The 20,972-nt window shown below is 38.6% G+C and overlaps 1 protein-coding gene and 1 pseudogene across 6 annotated transcripts in view; one reads left to right on the top strand and one right to left on the bottom strand.

Moving 5' to 3' along the window:
- The window catches only part of UGGT1 (UDP-glucose glycoprotein glucosyltransferase 1), a 187,501-nt gene that overhangs the window by 18,854 nt on the left and 147,675 nt on the right, over window positions 1-20,972 (bottom strand). For all 6 annotated transcript variants that reach the window (XM_028510702.2, XM_036023724.1, XM_036023721.1 and 3 more), the window contains 5 exons: window positions 19,953-20,055; window positions 19,074-19,153; window positions 17,667-17,856; window positions 4,955-5,113; window positions 4,352-4,437 (listed from right to left, as the gene is read on the bottom strand). In XM_028510702.2, the coding sequence (XP_028366503.1) occupies window positions 4,352-4,437; window positions 4,955-5,113; window positions 17,667-17,856; window positions 19,074-19,153; window positions 19,953-20,055 (618 nt within the window). The remainder of the gene's footprint in view (window positions 1-4,351; window positions 4,438-4,954; window positions 5,114-17,666; window positions 17,857-19,073; window positions 19,154-19,952; window positions 20,056-20,972) is intronic.
- Window positions 647-2,712, top strand: LOC114494038 (annotated as a pseudogene).

Below are 20,972 nucleotides of genomic sequence, written 5' to 3'. Positions count from 1 at the left end.
TATAACAAATTAAAATTCCGCAAAACCCTATTGGGAGTAACACCATTTGGAGGAAAATCTACTGTTTATGATGAAGATGTTATTATAAGACAAAAGTCTTTTATTTCCTGGGGAAACATGTAAGAATTCACATGGCTTTCACATGTCAGGTAAGATCTTATGGAGCTAAGACGAAGACATAGCAAGAGGGTGTTCAAACAACTCTAATGGAAATCATTCCCTAAATAAATTGACACAAAGTCTTTTCACATAGCTTACAAGTAATTTAAACTGTATTAAGCAGAATGTAGACCATACCTTTTTAAAGGTAGTATGATTTTTTAAAACTAAGAGTCATTTGTAGCAAACCTTAAAGTGAAAACCTGGCTCCTGACAAAATGCTCCGGAAGTCCTTACCCTACTACAGACCAGGAAGGACCAGTGTAAGCACCAAGGCTTCATGGCTTAAGCGCACAAATACTGCTCACCTATAATTCACTCAGGGTTGAGAAATAAAGTGTCTAGGCAGAAAAGTCTGACTGTTATTCATTTCCTTTCTCCTTTCTTAAAATGACTCAATTTCTCATCTGCCTATGGTTTTCATCACAGTAATAGATGGTCTGATTGTGGAATACTGGTAGCAGAAAGAATGACTGAAAAATGAAACATGACAGCCCCATTTTTCCTCTCCCTTTTCAGCTTGCACCAGGTGCCCTGGAAGGTCATGCAGAGTGGCATGATGCAAGCACTAGCAGTCACCGTGGCCATGTGAGAGCAAACAAGGGCCAAATGTGGGGGAGTCAACCCACTCATGAAGCTGGCTGTGCACTTGACCCAGGACGAGGCCCTTTGGCAAGAGGCGTTAAGGCTTGGTCCCTGGCCAGGAAGCCTAGCTTCTGAAATGGTATCTAAGAGTAGCCTCTGAAGTTGAGTTGGTGGGCAAATTCCTCTAGGACCAGATTGCACCACTTGTATCCCATGACACTCAAACCTTCAAGAAGGATGACATCTGGGCAGAGATGCCAGAGACAGAACGGTCAAGTTTCTGCCTGGCATCCCAGAGAGCCCCTGGTGTGGCAGATTTGGCCTTGTCTGAGAACTGGGCCCGAGATCAGGGGTGGGGGAGAGGCGGACATTATAGCTAGAGGTGTGGATGTAATCATTACGAGACTGACTGATCCCAAGATTTCATCTCACAAGTTACAGACCCTTTGTCTGTGCCCCTGCCTGCTGGGCTGAAGACTCTCTGGAACAGTCAGAGAAGTGTGGCTGGGAGAAACTGCAGAAAACAGCTGCCACTGATGGCTGGTATGATGAACATTATCCTGAGGAGGATCTGCAGCACAAAGTGACTTTGTGGTCAAGATATATGACCCCAAATTGCCTAACTCTGAGGGTATATTAGATGCCTGGGTTGACTGGTTCACAAGACCTATAAAGACATGTAACCTTGATAAGGAGTTTGAACCAGCTGAGTTCAGCTACAGAGTTATAGGCAGATCTGCAGGAGATGGTCCAATGGGATGCCTAGACTTCCCCCTGGGTTTCTGACCATCGTGACCTCATTGATGTGTCCTATGACAAGGGTGTCAAACTGAAGAGGAGAAGCCCCTTTGTGACCACCCCCAGCTTTTCGTGGAAGGGCTGCAGTGACTTCAGTAGGGTCCTGACAGGTGCTGTTCTGCTTTCTGAGGTGGTTGTACAGCAGGACCTTAACCACATGCCTGGCAGGATCTGGGTACCAGCCAGGCAGAGAATGAACAAGAACTATTGCCATCAACACACTGAAGAAGTATCTGGAGGTAAAGCCAGATAGCTGGACAGCACTGATTGCACTGGCTGCTGCAACAGGCCTGTTGCAGCTTGCAAGATAGGCTGTGCTATACACAATGGCCTATGCCCATCTAGTGGTGCCAGGGAAGGGGCTAGTGGCACAGGACTGGGCCTCAGCAAAAGCATTCTGGAATCTTTGTTGTCTGACTTCCTGTTTCTTGAGGTGAAAGAGCAGTTTCTGGTAGCTGAGTGTCTGGACCCTACATCCATTCACACTCATGTGGGTTGTGGGTTGAGGGTCCTTTTCAAGCTGAGTGAGGAGTGTGACAAGTGGTGGGCTCTTTCACAGCAGCCCTCAACATTTATCCCAATGACTATCTGCTATGGAATAAACTAGGAGCTACCCTGGCCAATGGAAATCAGAGTGAGGAAGTAGTAGTGCATACCAGTGTGCCCCCAAACTACAGTCTGGCTATATATGGTCCTACTATGACCTGGTCATCAGCAACATCAACTTTGGGCTCACCAGGAGGCTTTGGAACACTTTGTGAAGGCCCTGAACATGCAGAAGAAAAGCCAGGGCCCTAAGGTTGAAGGGGGTGCCATGTTAGAGAATATCTGGAGCACCCTGTGTTTGGCACTATGTTAAGCCTGAGTGATGTCTATGGGGTTGCTGATGCCCAGGATCTGTCTACCCTCTCAGCTATGTTTGGCCTGCCCCAGTGACAGTGGGGATTGGCTGCCCTGTGAGTGTCTGCCCAGAGGAAACCCCACTCTGGTTGTGCCTCCTTCTCCCCAAATGGGCCTACTAAGGGGATGACTGATAACCATAAAAGTATTTATGGCTTCTCAGGAGTGGTCTCAATGTAGGGGTGGGCAGTCTGTCTTCTAGTTCCTACATAATCATAGGGAAATGAGCTGTGTTTCTCTGAGTCCCTTGGCAATTCAAGGGCTGCACATCCAGCTACAGATCTCTCTGCTTATCATGCCCTTTCTTGGTGCTACTCTTCGAGTAGGACCCAGAGACAGAGTGTAACTGTCATCAGCTGACATTTCTGATAGAGTCGATCATATTTGTAATCGCTGTTCTTTCTCCCTCTTTTGCTAGGAATTGATAACAGCATAGCTTCCTTGGGCAGCTGTGTGTGTAGGCAGTTCTACCATGCACCTCTGTGATGACTAAATCTAGTCTGGGGTGTGTCAGGACTACCTGAGTAGAGATGAGTTTGGGTGGGATACTCACAGTTCTATCATTCTCAGACCTCTCCTAGCTGTCACTTGATTTCCCTGGGTGTGACCCTGCCTGCAGGAATGCTGGCATCATTATCTAGGGTCCTCATGAACACCATGGTCAACTGTTACAGAGAGTATTTGGGTGTGGAGTAGGAGGAAAGCTCATTTGTGGAATGAGTCTAGAAGGGACCAGATGGGATCAGATCAAGGGCTCTGTTCTGGGGCCTTCGGTGGAAGGACAGAGAAATGGAATGAGGGATGTAGTGAATACAACAGGTCCTCCCTCCTCTTAAAAAGACCTGCAAGTAGAAATTGAGCTAAGTCTTTTAGAGAGTTGGTTTGGAAATTGCTGTCTTGCCAAATTTCTAGCAAAGAAAGAATATAGTGTTATCTTAAGCCTTTTCTATATTCTTGAAATGTTTCTATGGGAGGGTATCATAAAATCTTCCCCTATAGTACCTCTGCAAGGTGAAGACTGAGGAAAGATGAGGGGGCAATGTGGATTCCTCTCTATGGTCCCCTGCATGGGGGAGCTACACTAACCCCTAGAAGTAACTGCTGAGCCTCTTGTCTTTAGCATCTTTAGCAGCTAGTGAATAGAGACTTCTCTCTTTTTTATTTTTTATGAATTTATCAATAAGCTCTTCTTAAAACAAATACCTTTCTTTCTGTATAATTTCTATCAAACTTCTTTCTTTATTCCTTTTTTAAATTACTTTATTGCTGTTCAATTACAGTTGTCTGCATTTTTCCTCCACCACTCCTCCACACCCCAGTCAATCCCACCTCCCTTCCTTGCTTCCACCCCCCTCCCACCGCTAGTTTTGTCTATGTGTCCTTTATAGTAGTTCCTGAAAACCCTTCTCCCCACTGCCCACTCCCTGCTCCCCTCTGGCTGTTGTCAGATTGTTCTTAATTTCAGTGTCTCTGGTTATATTTTGTTTGCCTTTTTCTTTTGTTGATTACGTTCCAGTTCAAGGCGAGATCATGTGATATTTGTCCCTCACCACCTGGCTTATTTCATTTAGCATAATGCTCTCCAGTTCCATCCACAACTTCTCTTTTTAAACTACCAGGCCCCAATGGTTTAATACAACTGTAAAATACTTGTATAAAGAATAAATGTAACTGACATTAGTCTTGAAACCTGACCATACTTATTATTATTGGATAGTATTACTATCTAATTATACTCTGATAATTCTTCCATGTTTAATTTCCAGGAAAAGCAATGTTTCATCACATATATGAATATAAATTAAATTCTTATTCCCTGGTTAACTGCCAGTGTAGTATGCAACTCAAGCTGATTTTCAGAGCAAAATGCTCTGGAAAAAAAAAATGCACCTGCATCACTTAATCCTACCTATAGATTCTATAAATATCTTCAGAACGTCCCTTCCTTAGTCTGAGAATCCAAGCTCCTGGGTTGGCTTTTAACTGAAAGTAACCCTAGAACAAGAAGAAAAGACAAATTTTAGTTCTCTCTAAAACATTAAAATGCTGTTTCTGAAGGACAGTTATTTCTTATTTTCAAATATCAGTCATCTATATTTAAATAAGATAGTTAACAAATCAATGCAGCTTAAAAAATCTACATATTAGAAACACATTAGAAAATCTACATATTAGAAGCCAAGAAACCTGCCCTTTAGCCATACTTCAGTGAAAAATCAATGTTAATGTGTGAAAAAGCTGCAAAACCTCTAATGAAAAGAAAGATGTTGTCGCCTCACAAGCATTGCATTTTCAGGGGCCAATCTGGTTCAGAGCAGAAGATTGTAAAGTGTTTTCTTTTAAGGTGACATGTAATTACAACCTATAAGTTTAACTAAATTTAGGATTTTTATTATAAGTTAATCATAAATTTTCATCTCACTCATGTTCAGAATGCTGATTGCTCCATCATAAGTTATAGTACCCAAATCAACACGATTCAATATCACCATCTAATGTACTAATTATTTACCAGATTGGCCATAACAATGGTATCCACGATGACTGGATTGGTTGAAGTTCCTAATGTAAACTGAAGTCCTCGTGGAGGCTGGCCTGTGGTGATATCATAGCAGTGACCTTCTAGTAAGAGGTACTCCAGTTCATACTCAGCAGCCACTATGCCATCCACCTGCAATGTCCCAATTAAATTACTTGAAGACTACTTAGTAATAAAAAGAAACAAACTACATGCAACATCATGGATAAATCCCAACTGGATCATGCAAAGTAATTAAAGTGAATAAAGGGCGACATGCCATATGACCACATTTATAAGAAATTTGAGAAAAAGCAAACTGTAGTGACAGAAAGTAGATCAATAGTTGCCTGGAGAATGGACACTGCCTGCAAAGGGGCACAGGTGAACCTTTAGGGTGGATGGAATTCTCTGTAACTTGATTATGCTCATAGTTAAAAACTATACAATTTTTGAAACTCGAGTGGGTTGAAAAGAGAGTTAAAGAAAAAGGACATAAAAATAATATGGAGGTAACTCCAAAAGTACAGATGAGAAGATAAGATTCTAATATAGAAAGATAGTATAGGAAAAAACATGTAAAATAAACTGTCAAAAAATAGATCTAAAAGCTAAATAATGGAGAAAATAGAACAGATAATTGCACAAGGATTAATTTACATGAGATAACAGAAACAATGAGAAAAATCCAAGAAACATCAGAGAAAAATGCAAATTCATCTTGGCCTATAGAATATAGCTGAAACACTACTGTTCTAAATGCAAATGTTTAAAATATACTAATGGCTTCACAATGGCAGAGTCATCCATGTTCTATGCCAGCTGGAATAGCTCTCGCTGATTCCTTGCAGAAAACTTAACTGCAATGTATTGGGGCAGCTTGGATTTAGCTAATTAACGAATTTCTATTGCAGGCATGGCTTTGTAACCCCAGCTAATGCTAATAATGTACTATTTGGTGTTTAAAAGGTTACTGCAATGTTAATCTAAAGTCCAAAAGTATAGTTCTAAGAGGTAAACCTCGACCCGCTCACCAAGTCTCAGGTGCAGTAGTTGTAGTGGAAAGCAGAGAAACTGGAAAAAGCCTAAAAAGGAGCAGCAGAAGCTCTGAAGTTATTAAAGAAACCCTGCTTTGCATCTGAATTCTGTACTTCCTTTCACTGTTTTTAGTGCTTAAAAAACATTTTTAAAGATTTTATTTATTTAGTTTTAGAGAAAATAAAGGAGGGATGATAAAGAAACATCAATGTGTGGTTGTCTCTCATGTGCCCTCTACTGAGGGCCTGGCCCACAACCCAGGCATGTGTCCTGACTGGGAATGGAACCAGCGACCCTTTGGTTTGCAGGCAGGCATTCAATCTACTGAGCCGCACCAGCCAGGGCTGTATTTAGTGCTTTTTGTGGTTGTTTTATAATTTCTTCAAAGAAGTTGGTTCCTTGAGGGCAAAGACTGTATTTCCTATTTCTTAAAAATATGGTGGATAGGACTGGGGTGGGGAAAAAGGCAAGGTGTATACACACACTATTCCCTAATGTAGCACCTAAAGGATCTTTCTTAAAGAAACTAGAGTTATTTAGCCTAATAAAAAAAGACCGAGAAATACTTTGAAACTATTTTAAGTTCCTGATCTCCCAATTCCCAAGAAGACATAACCAGGAAACGGGATTCAATTGTAGCAGGAGATATTTAGGACAGACACAGAGACAAATGCTCAAAGGGGACTCTGAGAAGCTTTAAGCTTCTTGAAAATAAAAGACCATGTCTTTTGACTGCTTTGTTAAAAAGCTAGGGATAGAGAATGAGGGGCTATGAAGTGACATCAATGAGCTTTCTGTCTTTGAAATTGAATTAGGGGAAGTGGATCACTAACCTTAGAGACTCAAAATACAGTTACATGAAAATAAATGAAAAGAACAAAAAACCCCAGAAAAATCAATGAAGCCAAAAGCTGGTTCTTCAAACATATCAACAACTTGACAAATGTGTAGCTAGAATGACTAGGAAATATCAAGAAGAGCAAACTTACTGAAACCATCAAGGAAATAGGAGCATCACTACTAAAATTAAAGAGTCTATAAGAAAAAGTAATGACTGATGCATGATGGCAGAAGAGTGAATGAAAGTCACACTAACCTCCAACCAGGGCCAATCTGGAATTACAACTAAATTGTGGAGAAATCGGCCAGAACAAACAACTGAACAATAGCAACAGAAAAGACTGATAACCTCAGATAGACAGAAGAATCAATTTTAGCACAACCCAACTAGTAAGGAGTGTAGTGGAGACTTGAGAAGGTGGGCTGAGCACCTACAGGCAGCAGCACTGGTGGGATAATTAAGTGACCTGTTGGATCCCCCTGACAAGAATGGGGTCTAAACCCTAATCTGGGATCCCCAGCCTAGGGCACCAGAGCCCAAAAAAAGTACACAGATAACAACCACCAGCATAAAGAGGCAGGGTTGCTCTCTGCCAGTGATGGGCAGCTAGAGATGCAAAGAGCCATTTAAAGGGACAATGCACAAATTTTCACTTCCAAACACATACTGAGCTCCTACAAAGGCAGGGGCAGAGTGGGATAGAGACTCCTGAGGAGACACTGGGGATGTAAGGTTGGGGAGAGAACCAACAGACTAGACCCAGGCATCCCAGTGCTGTCATCACATATACAGCAGCAGCCATCCTGCTCAGGCAGTCCAGTCCCCTGAGCAGCAGCAACCAGAGGGGAAACAATAGTCCAAACCCCAGGAGGGATTCTGCCCTACTCTATGGTACTTAAGCCTGCTAAGTGTAGAGTAACTAGATTAACAACTAAAGGAGACAGCCACAGACAGTAGATCCCCTAGAAGTTTTCAAAAGGCTGCCTAAGGTCAGACAGGGTCAACATCTGACATCAACCAGAGGGAATCCAGAAAGAAAAAACAGTGGTAAATACTAGAGGCTCCTGAGGAACACATCAAGGCACATCATAATTACATTAGACAAGATTAAAGATAAGGAGAGAATCTTAAAAGTAGCAAGAGAAAAGGAGACAGAAGCCTACAAAGGAGTTCCCATCAGACTGTCAGCTGATTTCTCAAAAGAGATCTTGCAGGCAAGAAGGGGCTAGAAAGAAGTATTTGAAGTCATGAAAGGCAAGGACCTACATTCAAGATTACTCTATCCAGCAAACCTATCATTTAGAATGGAAGGGCAGATAAAGTGCTTCCCAGATGAGGTCAAGATAGGAATTCATCATCACCCAGTCCTTATTATATGAAATGTTAAAGGGACTTGTCTGAGAAAAAGAAGAAGATCAAAACTATGAACAGTAAAATGAAAACAAAACTACAACTATCAACAATGGAATCTAAAAAAAACCAAAAACAAACTAAGCAAACAGCTAGAACAGGAACAGAATCACAGAAATGGAGATCACATGGAGGGTTATCAGTGGGGGAATGGGAGAGTGACAGATGGGAAGAAGGTACAGAGCATAAATGGTAGGTAGAAAACAGACAGGGATATACTAAGAATAGTATAGGAAATGTAGCAGCCAAATAACTTATATCTACAAGCCATGGACATGAACTAAAGGAAGGGAATGCAGGTGGGATGGTGTGTACAGGGTGGAGAGGAATAAAGGGTGGGAAATGGGACCACTGTAATAGCATAATCAATAAAATATATCAAAAAATAAAATAAATAAATATAAATTCCCACACATGAGACAATAAAACCTGGAGCTATGAAAGGACCAGAGTTAGACCCAAGGAGGGGTCATCCCAACAACTGAGTCAGTGAGACAAATTTCACTTTGCTATTCCAGAGAACTTGCAAGTTACTGTATATTCGTATTATTATTTCTTCTGTATTTTTACATCTTTTATTTTATTAGTATTTTTTGTTTCTCTTCTTTCTCTTCAGTTTTCTTCATTTTGTTTGTTTAACTGCATTGTTTGACTCGTTTTCTTTGTTCTCTCTTTCATAGTGTATTTTTAATTTTCCTTGTTTCACTTCACTTGTGTTCCAATACCACACTGCTCTAGGTTGTATACTTCCTATTCTGGTTATTCAGATAACATAGATTCTCTCACATGATTGTTGTTCCAGTATTATGGTAAATATTTGTTGTTCCATACAACTGTAAATACTGCACAGCACCCCTTCCTGATCTTAGCCAGGTTCATTGTTTTCTGGAACTTTATCACTATTGCAATTAACTATATTCTCTCTCACACTATGCCTAATTTCTATCTTGTACTCTCACTATATCTCATAATATGACCTCCCACAAGCTCACTGCTTTCTGGATCCAATTTACAATCATTCCCCCCATCCGCCAAACAAGAGTCTTATCTTTTTTCCACCCTTTCTAAAAAGTGGCTAGTGGGGTGAAATATCATGGTTCACACTATACACATCCAAAGGATCTCCTATCTCTTCTCTATGTGTTGGTACATTAAATACCATAGAATACACTCCCACTGTCTTAAACCACTTTCCCTTCCCCTTCCAACTGATCACATAAGAGTAGGTAGGAGCTGTAAACACCAGTATACCTGCTGGAAGAGAGAAACCACCAACAAAGGCACCACCAACAGATAATATGGAAGAAGATGGAGGAGTGAGTGGAAGCCACATTAACCTCCACCAGGAGGTTAACCTTCTCCAGGACTGATCTGTAAATACAACTAAATGGTGGAGAAACTACCCAGGACAAACAACTGGACAATAGTGAGAGAGAAGCCTCAGAACATCGTACAGAGTGAGGAACCAGCTCCAACAAAACATGTCCACACTTGCACCACAGAATACAAGAGATAGTGGATGGAGTGACCCTCACTTAACCAGCTGGAGAAAAGAACCCACCAAACAAAGACCCAACAACTATGGAAACCCAAGAAATAGAGAATGCCAAAATAAATGACAGGCCAAGACAAACGAGCTCAAGAGACAAGGAGACTACACTACTGAATCTCACAGGTCTTCTACCACAGAAGTTCAAACCATAAACCCAGAAGTCAGAACAGATCAATTTGAGAAGCAGAGCCCAACAAGAAGAGTCTCACAAACAATGCTAAATGAAATAGAGGCAAGTCAACTATCAGATAAGGAGATCAAAGCAATGGTCATAAAGGAAGCTCAGTGAGCTGACTGAGAATTATCAAAAATTACAGGGAAACAAAATGAACTTATTGCAAACTAAATCAACATGAAAAAGGAAATAAAAACTATCAACAACAAATAAGAGGAAATGAAGAATACAATTTCTGAATTGTAGAATACAGTAGAAGGAATCAAAAGCAGGCTCCATGAACCAGAGGACTGGATGAGCGAGCTGGAGGAGAAGGTAGAAAAAAATCCAGAAAGAGTAAGAAAAAGAAAAGAGGCTCAGAAGGAAGAAAGAGGGGTTAAGGTAAATACAGGACAACATGAAATGTAATAATATCCATAGCAGAAGAAGAACAAGGGATATAAAACCTGCTTGAAAGAGTAATGATGGAAAACTTCCAAAATTGGATGAGAGAAAAAGTGACACAAATCTCGGAAACACAGAGTCCCAATCAAGAGGATCCCAAAGAGCTCACTTCAAGAAAGATCATAATTAAAATGGCAAAATTCCAAAACAAAGAGAGAATCTTCAAGGTAGCAAGAGAGAAAGAGGAAGTAACATAGAAGAGAGTCCCAATAAGACGAGCAGCTAACTTCCCAATGAAGATGCTCCAAGCCACAAGGATTTGCAAGAAATATTCCAAGTAATAAAAACCAAAGGCCTCAAATCGAGACTACTCCATTCAGCAAGGCTCTCAAGAGAAATAGAAGGCCTAATAAGGTGCTACTCGGACAAAAGAAGCTTCAAAGAATACATAACTCTTCCAACCAGATGCTAAAGGATCTGCTTTAAGAACAGGAAGAAAACCAGTGAGAAAGAGGAACAAAGGTACGATAAAAGGGCAGTGAATAAGTACCTATCAATAATAACCTGAAATGTAAATGGATTAAATGCTCCAATCAAAAGACAAAGGATAGCTGAATGGACAAGAAAGCATGACCCACACATATGCTGCCTACAAGAGACCCACCTGAGAACAAAAGACCTACACAGACTGAAAGTGAAGGTCAGGAAACAAATATTCCAAGCAAATGGACAGGTGAAAAAAGCCAGGGTAGCAATACTCACATCAGACAAAATAGACTTCAAAAAAAGACCCATAAAAACAGACCCAGAAGGTGACTTCATAATACTCAAGGGAACAATCCACCAAGAAGACACAAACATTGTAAATATATATGCATCTAATATAGAAGCATCCAAATACATAAAGAAAACCTTGAAGGGCATCAAGAAAGATATAGAGAGCAACACATTCATCCTAGGGTATTTCAACAGCTTACTGTCAAAATGGACTAATCTTCAAAAAAAAAATCAACAAAGATATTACAGCATAGAACAATGTCCCAGATCAAATGAACTTAACTGATATATATAGAACTTCCATCCCAAGGAAGCAAAATACACGTTCTTTTCAAATGCACATGGAACATTTCCAAAGATAGACTACATGACAGGATGCAAAACAAGCCTCAACAAATTCAAGAAAACTGAAATCATATCAAGCATTTTCTCTGACCACAAGGGACTGAAACTAGAAACCATCCTCAAGGAAAAAAACCCAGAACACACAAAATCATGGAGATTGAATAGCATGCTATTCAGCAATGAATGGGTCAAGAATGAGATCAAGGAAAAAATCAAAAGGTTCCTGGAAAGAAATGAAAATGAACTCACAACAACCCAAAACTTATGGGACACAGAGAAGGCAGTCCCAAGGGGAAATTCATAGCGATATAGGTCTACCTAAAAAAGATGGAAATATTTCAAATAAACAACCTAACCCTACATCTACAAGAACTCAAGGAACAACAAAAAGGACAGCCCAGAGCGCGTAGAAGAAAGAAAATACCAAAATCAAAGCAGAATTGAATGACAGACTAAAAGCACAATTCTAAAATTCAATAAATCCAGGAGCTGGTTCTTTAAAAGATAAACAAAATCAACAAGCTTTTAAGCAGACTCATCAGGAAAAAAAAGAGAGAGGATCCATATAAACACAATCAGAAATCAAAGAGAACAGACTACAGCTGATACAACAGAAATAAAAAGGATTGTAAAAATTACTATGAAAAACTATATGGCAAGAAATTTGAAAGCTTAGGTGAAATGGACAAATTTCTAGAAAAATATAATCTTCCAAAACTCAATGAAGAAGCAGAAAGCCTGAACAGACCCATAACAACTGATGAAATTGAAGAAGTAATCAAAAAACTCTAGACACACAAGAACCTTGGACTGGATGGTTTCACAAGAGAATTTTACAAAGTTTTTAAGGATGAGCTAACCCTTATCCTTCACAGATCATTCCAAAATATCCAAGAAGATGGAAGACGCCGGAACTCTTTTTATGAAGCCAGTATCATCCTAATCCCAAAACCAGATAAAGACACAACAAAGAAAGAAAACAATAGGCCAAAATCTCTCATGAACAAAGATGCTAAAATCCTCAATATTTTGTTATTGGCAAACTGCATCCAGCAATACATTAAAAAGACCATACACCATGACCAAGTGGGATTCCTCCCAGGGATGCAAGGATGGTACAATATTCACAAATCAATAAACATAATACATTACATAAACAAAGCAAAGACAAACATCACATAATCATATCAACAGATGCGGAAAAAGTATTTGATAAGATACAGCACCCATTAATGATAAAAACACTCATCAAAGTGGGAATAGAGGGAGCATTCCTCAACATAAGTAAGGCCATATATGACAGACCTACAGCAAACATCATACTCAATGGAAAAAACTTAGAGCTTCCCCACTAAGATCAGGAACAAGACAAGGATGTCTGCTTTCACCACTCCTGTTCAACATAATATTCGAAGTCCTAGCCACAGCAGTCAGACAAGAAAAAGAAATAAAAGGTATCCAATTTGGAAAAGAGGAAGCAAAACTCTCATTGATGCAGATGACATGATAGTATACACAAAAAATCCTATAGACTCCACCAAAAAACTACTTGACCTAGTAAGTGAATTTGACAAAGCAGCGGGACACAAAGTCAATATCCAGAAATCAAAGGCATTTTGGTACACGAACAATGAAATATCAGAAATAAACATTCAAGAAAAAAACCCCATTTGATACAGCAACAAGAAAATAAAGTACCTAGGAATAAACCTAACCAAAGAGATGAAAGACCTGTACTCAGAAAACTATACAACACTGAATAAAGAAATTAAGGAAGACACAATCAAATAGAAACATGTACCATGTTCATGGATTGGAAGAAATAACATCATCAAAATGTCCATACTACCCAAAACAATCTATAGCTTCAATGCAATCCCTACTGAAGTACCAATGACATATTTCACAGATATAGAACAAACATTTCAGAAATATATGTAGAATCATAAATGACCCTCAATAGCTGCAGCCATTTTAAGAAAGAATAACAAAGTAGAAGGGATCACAATACCTGATATCAAACTGTATTACAAGTCCATTATAATCAAAACAGCCTGGTACTGTCATAAGAATAGACACATAGACCAACGGAACAGAATACAGAACCCAAAAATAAACCCAAGTCTCTACAGTCAATTAATATTTGACAATGGAGAAAAGAAGCAAAAAATGGAGTAAAAATAGCCTCTTTAACAAATAGTGTTGGAAGATATATACAGCTACATGCAAAAAAATGAAACTCGAGCACCAACTTACACCATACACAAAAATAAATCCATGGTGGATAAAAGACATGAATATAAGTTGTAACAACATAAAAGTCCACAGAGGAAAACATCAACAGGAAAATCTCAGACATTCCATGCAGCAACATCTTCACTGATATGTCCCGTAGAGCAAGGGACATAAAGGAAAGAATAAACAAATAGGACCTCGTCAAAATAAAAAGCTTCTCCATGGCTAAAGAAAACACTATTAAAATGGAAAAAGAACCAACTGTATGGGAAAACATATTTGCCAATGATACCTCAACACGAGGGTTTGATCTCCAAAATACAAAAATAATTCACATGACTCCACTCTAGGGAGATAAACCACCCAATTAAAAAATGGCAAAGGAGTTGAACAGACACTTCTCCAAGGAGGATATACAGAGGGCCCAGAGACATATGAAAAAATGCTAAGTACTGCTAGCCATCAGAGAGATGCAAATTAAAACCACAATGAGATACCACTTCACACCAGTCAGAATGGCCATCATAAACAAAGCAACAAACAACAAGTGTTAGAGAAGTTGCAGAGAAAAGGTAACCCTAGTGCACTGTTGGTGGAATTGCAGACTGGTACAATCACTATGGAAAACAGTATGGAATTTCCTCAGAAAATTAAAAATGGAACTGCCTTTTGACCTAGAAATTCCACTGCTAGGATTATATCCTAAGAATCCTGAAACACCAATCCAAAAGAACCTATGCACTCCAATGTTCATAGCAGCACAATTTACAATAGCCAAGTGCTGGAAGCAACCAAGGTGCCCATCAGTAAATGAATGGATCAAAAAAGTATGGTACATTTACACAGTGGAATGTTATGCAGCAGAGAGATAGGAGGAGCTCCTACCCTTTGTGACAGCATGGATGGAACTAGAAAGCATTATGTTAAGTGAAATAAACCAGGTGGTGAGGGACAAATACTATATGATCTCACCTTTAACTGGAACCTAATCAACAAAAGAAAAAAAACAAGCAAGATATAACCAGAGACATTAAAATGAAGAACAGTCTGACAGTAACTAGAGGGGAGGTGGGAGGGAATAATCGGGGGTCAGGCGGGGAGAGTTTGCAGGAACAAACTACAAAGGACACACGGACAAAACCAAGGGGACTTGGAAGCAAGGGAGGGAGGTGGGTTTGGCTGGGGTGCAGAGGGAATGATGGTGGGTAAATTCAGACAACTGTAATTGAACCACAATAAAATAATTTTTAAAGATAAATAAAAAATGTTTATGCAAGGCTATAAATATGCAAGAAAAAAAGACCTAAATATAAAAGTTTAAAACTTTGAAAGTCTTAGAAGAAAAGATAGGAACAAATCATTGTGATATGGGATTATACAATGATTTCTTAGGTAGAACACCAAAATCAAATTCAAGAAAAGAAAAAAGAGGTAAATTAGACTCCATCAAATTTGAAAAATTTGAACTTCAAAGGACATTCTTTAAAAAGTGAAAAGACAACCCATGGAATGAACAAAACTTACTTGCCAATAATATATTTGATAAGGGACTCATATCTAGACTATATAAAGAACTCTTACAACAAAAAGACAAGAAAATTTTAAAAATAGTCAAAAAATTTAAATAGACATTTCTCCAAAGATGGTATACATATGGCCAATAAACACATAAAAAACATCCTTAACATCATTTGTCATTGGGTCTTGAATGGAAAATGGTCAGCCACTTTTGAAAAAAGCTCAGCAATCCCTCAAGAGGTCAAACATAGAATTACCATATGATCTAACAATTCTACTCCTAAGTTATACCCAGGAGAAATAAAAGCATATCTACAAAAATTTGTACATGAATGTTCATAGCAGCATTAATCAGAAGAAAAGTAGAAACACCAAAATATCTGCCAAATGAATGGATAAACAATGTAGTATATCCATACTATGGAACATTTATCTGGCAATAAAAAGGAACTAAGTACAAATGCATGTGACAACAAGGATGAATTCTGAAAATAAATAATTTAAGTGAGAGAAGGCAGTCATAAAAATATATGATTCTATTTAGATGAAATGTCAGAACAGCAAATCTATAGACAGAAAGTAGATTAGTGTTGGCCAGAAGAATGGGGAATGACTACAAATGGGTGTGGAGTTTAAGGGGTGATGGAAACATTCTAAAATTAGACAATGATGACGGTTGCACAACTTTGTGAATTTATTAAAACTACTGAACTATATACTTTAAAAGGGTGAATTTTATGATATATGAATTAGATCTCAATATGGCTATTATGTTTTAAAATAAAATTATAGGAACTTCCAGCCAAGATGTAGGCATATGTAGACACACTGTGCCTCCTCGCACAACGAAAATAAGGACAACAACAATTTGGAAAGAAAATAACAGCCAAAACTGACAGAAAATTGAACTGCATGGAAGTCTGACAACCAAGGAGTTAAAATAGATACATTCATCCAGACCAGTAGGTGGGGCGGAGTCAGATGCCGGCTGGGCAGAGAGGGATCTCGGCACAAAAAGCAGTGGCACCGGGCGCCCAAGGCACCCCAGGCACACAAGACAGCAGATCAAAGGCACACAAGAAGAACAGATCAAAGCTCCACAGCAAGTACAACTCAGCAACAAAGAGATAGCCAACCTATCAAATGCACAATTCACAGCACTGGTGATCAGAAGGCTCACAGAATTGGTTGATTTTGGTCGCAAGTTAGATGAAAAAATGAAGGCTACGCTAAGTGAAATGAAGAAAAATGCACAGGGAACCAATAGTGATGGGAAGAAAACTGGGACTCAAATCAATGGAGTGGACCAGAAGGAAGAAACAACCAACCAAATGGAAAAGAGTGAAGAAACAAGAATTCAAAAAAAATGAGGAGAGGCTTAGGAACCTCTGGGACAACTTTAAACGTTCCAACATCCAAATTATAGGGGTACCAGAAGGAGAAGAGGAAGAGTAACAAGTGGAAAACTTATTTGAACAAATAATGAGGGAGAACTTCCCCAATGTGGCAAAGGAAACAGACTTCCAGGAAGTCCAGGAAGCTCAGAGAGTCCCAAAGAAGTTGGACCCAAGGAGGAACACACCAAGGTACATCATAATTACATTACCCAAGATAAAAATGAAGGAGAGAATCCTAGAAGCAGCAAGAGAAAAGGAGACAGTTACCTACAAAGGAGTTCCCATAAGACTGTCAGCTGATTTCTCAAAAAAGACATTGAAGGTAACAAAGGGCTGGAAAGAAGTATTCTAAGTCATGAAAGACAAGGACCTACTACATCTAACATTGCTCTATCCAGCAATGCTTTCATGTAGAATGGAAGGGCAGATAAAGTGCTTCCCAGATAAGGTCAAGTTCAAGGAGTTCATCATCACCAAGCCCTTATTATATGAAATGTTAAAGGGTCTTATCTAAGAAAAAGATAAAAAACATGTACAGTAAAATGACAGCAAACTCACAATCAGTAACAACCACACCTAAAACAAAACAAAAAACAAGCTAAGCAAACAAGTAGAACGGAACCACAGAAATGGTGATCACATGGAGGGTTAGCAACAGGAGAGTGGGAGGAGGAGAGAGGGGGGAAAGGTACAGGGAATAAATAGCATAGATGGTAGGTAGAAAATAGACAGGGGGAGGTCAAGAATAGTATGGGAAATGTAGAAGCTAAAGAACTTATGATACATGGACATGAATTAAAGGGGGGAAATGTGGGTGGGAGAGGGTGTGCAGGGTAGGGGGGAATGGGACAACTGTAAGAGCATAATCAATAAAATACATTTTAAAAATAAAATAAAATAAAATTATGCCTAATATTGATGTTGCAAAGACTTGTCTAGACTGTGATCCAGTCTGTTTAATCAGAGACTATCACCACTACATCTAAAGGAAGTTCTACACATGATTAGATACTTGGAAGCAATGATATTCTTACCTCTTCTAAATAAATATTATCCAGGTCATATGGTGTTCTGACAGACTCTACCATCCAACTCTCAGGTGTGTTCAAATTTAGAGTGAACAAAGGAGACTGAGGCATATCCAAAAATTTGGCTATTGGACCCTTTGCAAACCTATTGTCTGAAGTGAAAGAAATCTCTGGTTCTAGAACATAACGGTAAAAGCTGAAATTAAAAAGAAAAATGTTAGTTTTTTTTCTTTTTCTTTTCTTTATAAAGATTTTATTTATTTATTTTTAGAGAGGGAAGGGAGGGAGAAAGAGAGAGAGAGAAACATCAATGTGCGGTTGCTGGGGGTCATGGCCTGCAACCCAGGCATGTACCCTGACTGGGAATCGAACCTGCGACACTTTGGTTCACAGCCCAAGCTCAATCCACTGAACTACACCAGCCAGGGCTAGTTTTTTTTTTTTCTAAACACAGTCACAGTCCTTCAGATTACAGGCCTCCAATACAAGTAAACAACTGGCTTATAACAAACTAGGTTTGGAAGGATTTCCTTCCATATTGGGGAAGTGTTTGTAAAACCATCTCTTGACTTAACTAAACCTCTGTGGTTGTTGCAGGTGCAAAAGAAGAGCCAGAAGGACAGGACTGGGAGGAAGGTCACCCCTTTCTGTACTATTATGGGTGGGTACTACTGGGGGTCTCAGGCATTTCCTGAGTATTTGCCTCCCTTCAGTGAGAAAAACTCATTTTTCTCCTACAAAGTCCTATATGGTGATTGGGTTCTCAGACGAGTCCTGAAAACACTGTATGTAATAGTTTAAACATCTCTTCTGTACAAGGACAATGGTAGAAGCTGGGAACCCTTTTGTCCCTTTCAAAACTTTAAATTCACTGAGAATTTAACCTATGGAACACAGCACATTTGTAAATTAGTAATTTCCCATAGCTCCAACATGTGCTATGCTATCACTATTAACTGCTTTTTTTTTCATAAATGACCATTTCAAAGCTTAGAGAGCAAGCCTATCCTCCTTTTCAAGATACATGCTAATGAGTCTCAAGTTTCATCTGACATACACATTCCAACTTGAAATAACTGTTATTTTTTTAGATAAAAAAGAACAGACAAGTCTTTCCACACCATAGCACATTTTAACTAACATATAATTTTAATACCTACACTGATCCAAATGCTCTAGAATTGGGGAACTACATAATTCTGACCAAAAAGAAAAGTACAAGTGCAAGGAGCCTGCGTTAATGCTACCTAAACACTTCCATGCTCATAGTAAGCTCTCAGAACTTCTGATTAGAGCAGAAATTTAGCAAAATTAAACATTCAGTAAATGATCTTTTCAAATATGATGACCCATCTATAAACCCAGCTTTCAGATTTTTTTCCAACTGTTGATTTCTTACACAGTTTATTTTACCTTTTCAAAGGCATGTCAGAAAGTTTAGATTGGCAGTTCATAAATACTCTTAAATTCATGTTGATCAGCTGAGTTAACACCTAAAGGAGTAAACCAGATGAAAAAAGCATAAATTAATCACTTGATACTGAGTTTAGAGAGAAAACATTTCTTAATATCAAGAAAAGGTATATACTCTGATGCACAATCTAAATCACATACATATCACTTGGCCAAAACATGGCAAGTACACCATTGGAGATCACTGCCCTTCGCACATGTGGTGAAGCAGCAGAGAGATAACAGGGGGCTGTTTACACAAGAAAAAGTTTAAAGATTCAACAGTGCAGTGTATATACTATGGTATGAAAACAAATGCACATAAAATATCCACAAAAAAGGTTAGTGGATATTTTCCATTCAAGCTTTTGTCAAAAAAAAAAGAAAATACAATGCAAAACCAAAAGTTGAAGCAACCATGTTTCAGGCAGAGTTCTTTTCAATTTCCTCAAAATTCGAATACCTTACACATATCTAGAAGACATGCTGTTATATAAGAGGAAAATGATAAAGAAGAATTCTTTTACCTTTTTTACCTATTCACTATTATAAGTTAAAATATGGCATAAATCAACTTAACTCAAAAGCATTTTACTTTAAATAAGGATAAATTTTTTTCATTACATGAGCTAACCAAGAAAACCTATACCAACTAAGGTTATAAAGCTGTTTTCAAGCCATTACCAATCTTTATGAAGACATTAGCTCTCCCAAGATGCCTTACAGGGCTTTCCAATGCCCTTTGAAGAGAACTAAGGGAATATTGGCCATCTCAGAATCACAGGGCATGTGATCACTTCAGATAAAGATGATGTATACTGCCTCTGCAGCTGTCCCTACCAAGAGCAATGGGGCAAGTCTCTGTGATTCTCTGGTGACAGGGTCAATAACAGCCACGACATCAAAGTATGTCTCTCCTTCTTTCGGTGTCAGTTTAATTGCACTACAGAGAACAAAAGATAAAACATTAATCTGGAGGAAAACAAGAAACAAACTTAATTTGTTTTTGCGGCAGTGGGGGGAAGAGTGCAGTCCAGTATAACCTATCAGCCCACTTAGAATTTCAAAATAAACTTTAGCTCTAGAACAATAAGGCTACATGGTGTTCAAGTATGTGATTATGTCTATCTCACAGTTCACAAAACCCTCTAAAGACTCAGGTCACTGAAAATGGATTGAAAGATGTGTGTTGAGGAAAACCAACTTCACATTGTATTTAGCCAAAAACTGCTAAAAGCTTGTGATGTTTGGTTTTGACATTTACAGATTGTCAATTTCTATTTCTTGGCAAAAAAGGTATGAGGAGAGAAAAAATAAAATATTTTTTACATAATAAAAGGAATTTAAGAATATTAAAGATTACTTGCAAAAGACAGACAAGGAAAATAAATAATCATAAAATCTCACTATCCCAAGGCAACTACTGTGGAGCATATCCTATGTAGTCCTTCTTACCAGCTATACCTACAGAGTATTCAATTTCCTTCCTACCCCCACCACATTATCATAAATATTTTTCCATGTTGTTATACATTAAACATCCCAAATAAGAAGTAATCGTCTATTTACCAAGTAAATTTGCCATAGCTTACTTAAGCTATTCCTTATTGCAAGGCATGTATATGACTTTCAGTCTCTAAAATAATTTAGTACATCAGTTGTTTTCACACTTGGAAATTTCTTAAGAGTCAACAAAGTCCTACACATGAGATTACTGAGTCATAGAATACAAATATGTTTGTGTCTAATATAGACTGTCAACCACGTTTCCTGAAGAACTAAACAAATTTGTAAGGTCAAAAAATGAACTTCATATCTTGTCAGCATTAAGTTACACATATTTTATCTCTTCTTAATATG

Source organism: Phyllostomus discolor, chromosome 4 (assembly GCF_004126475.2).
Source record: "Phyllostomus discolor isolate MPI-MPIP mPhyDis1 chromosome 4, mPhyDis1.pri.v3, whole genome shotgun sequence".
In the NCBI taxonomy this organism is placed as follows: Eukaryota; Metazoa; Chordata; class Mammalia; order Chiroptera; family Phyllostomidae; genus Phyllostomus; species Phyllostomus discolor.
Note: the sequence above shows the minus strand (reverse complement) of the source record. Positions and strands in the feature narration are given on the sequence as shown.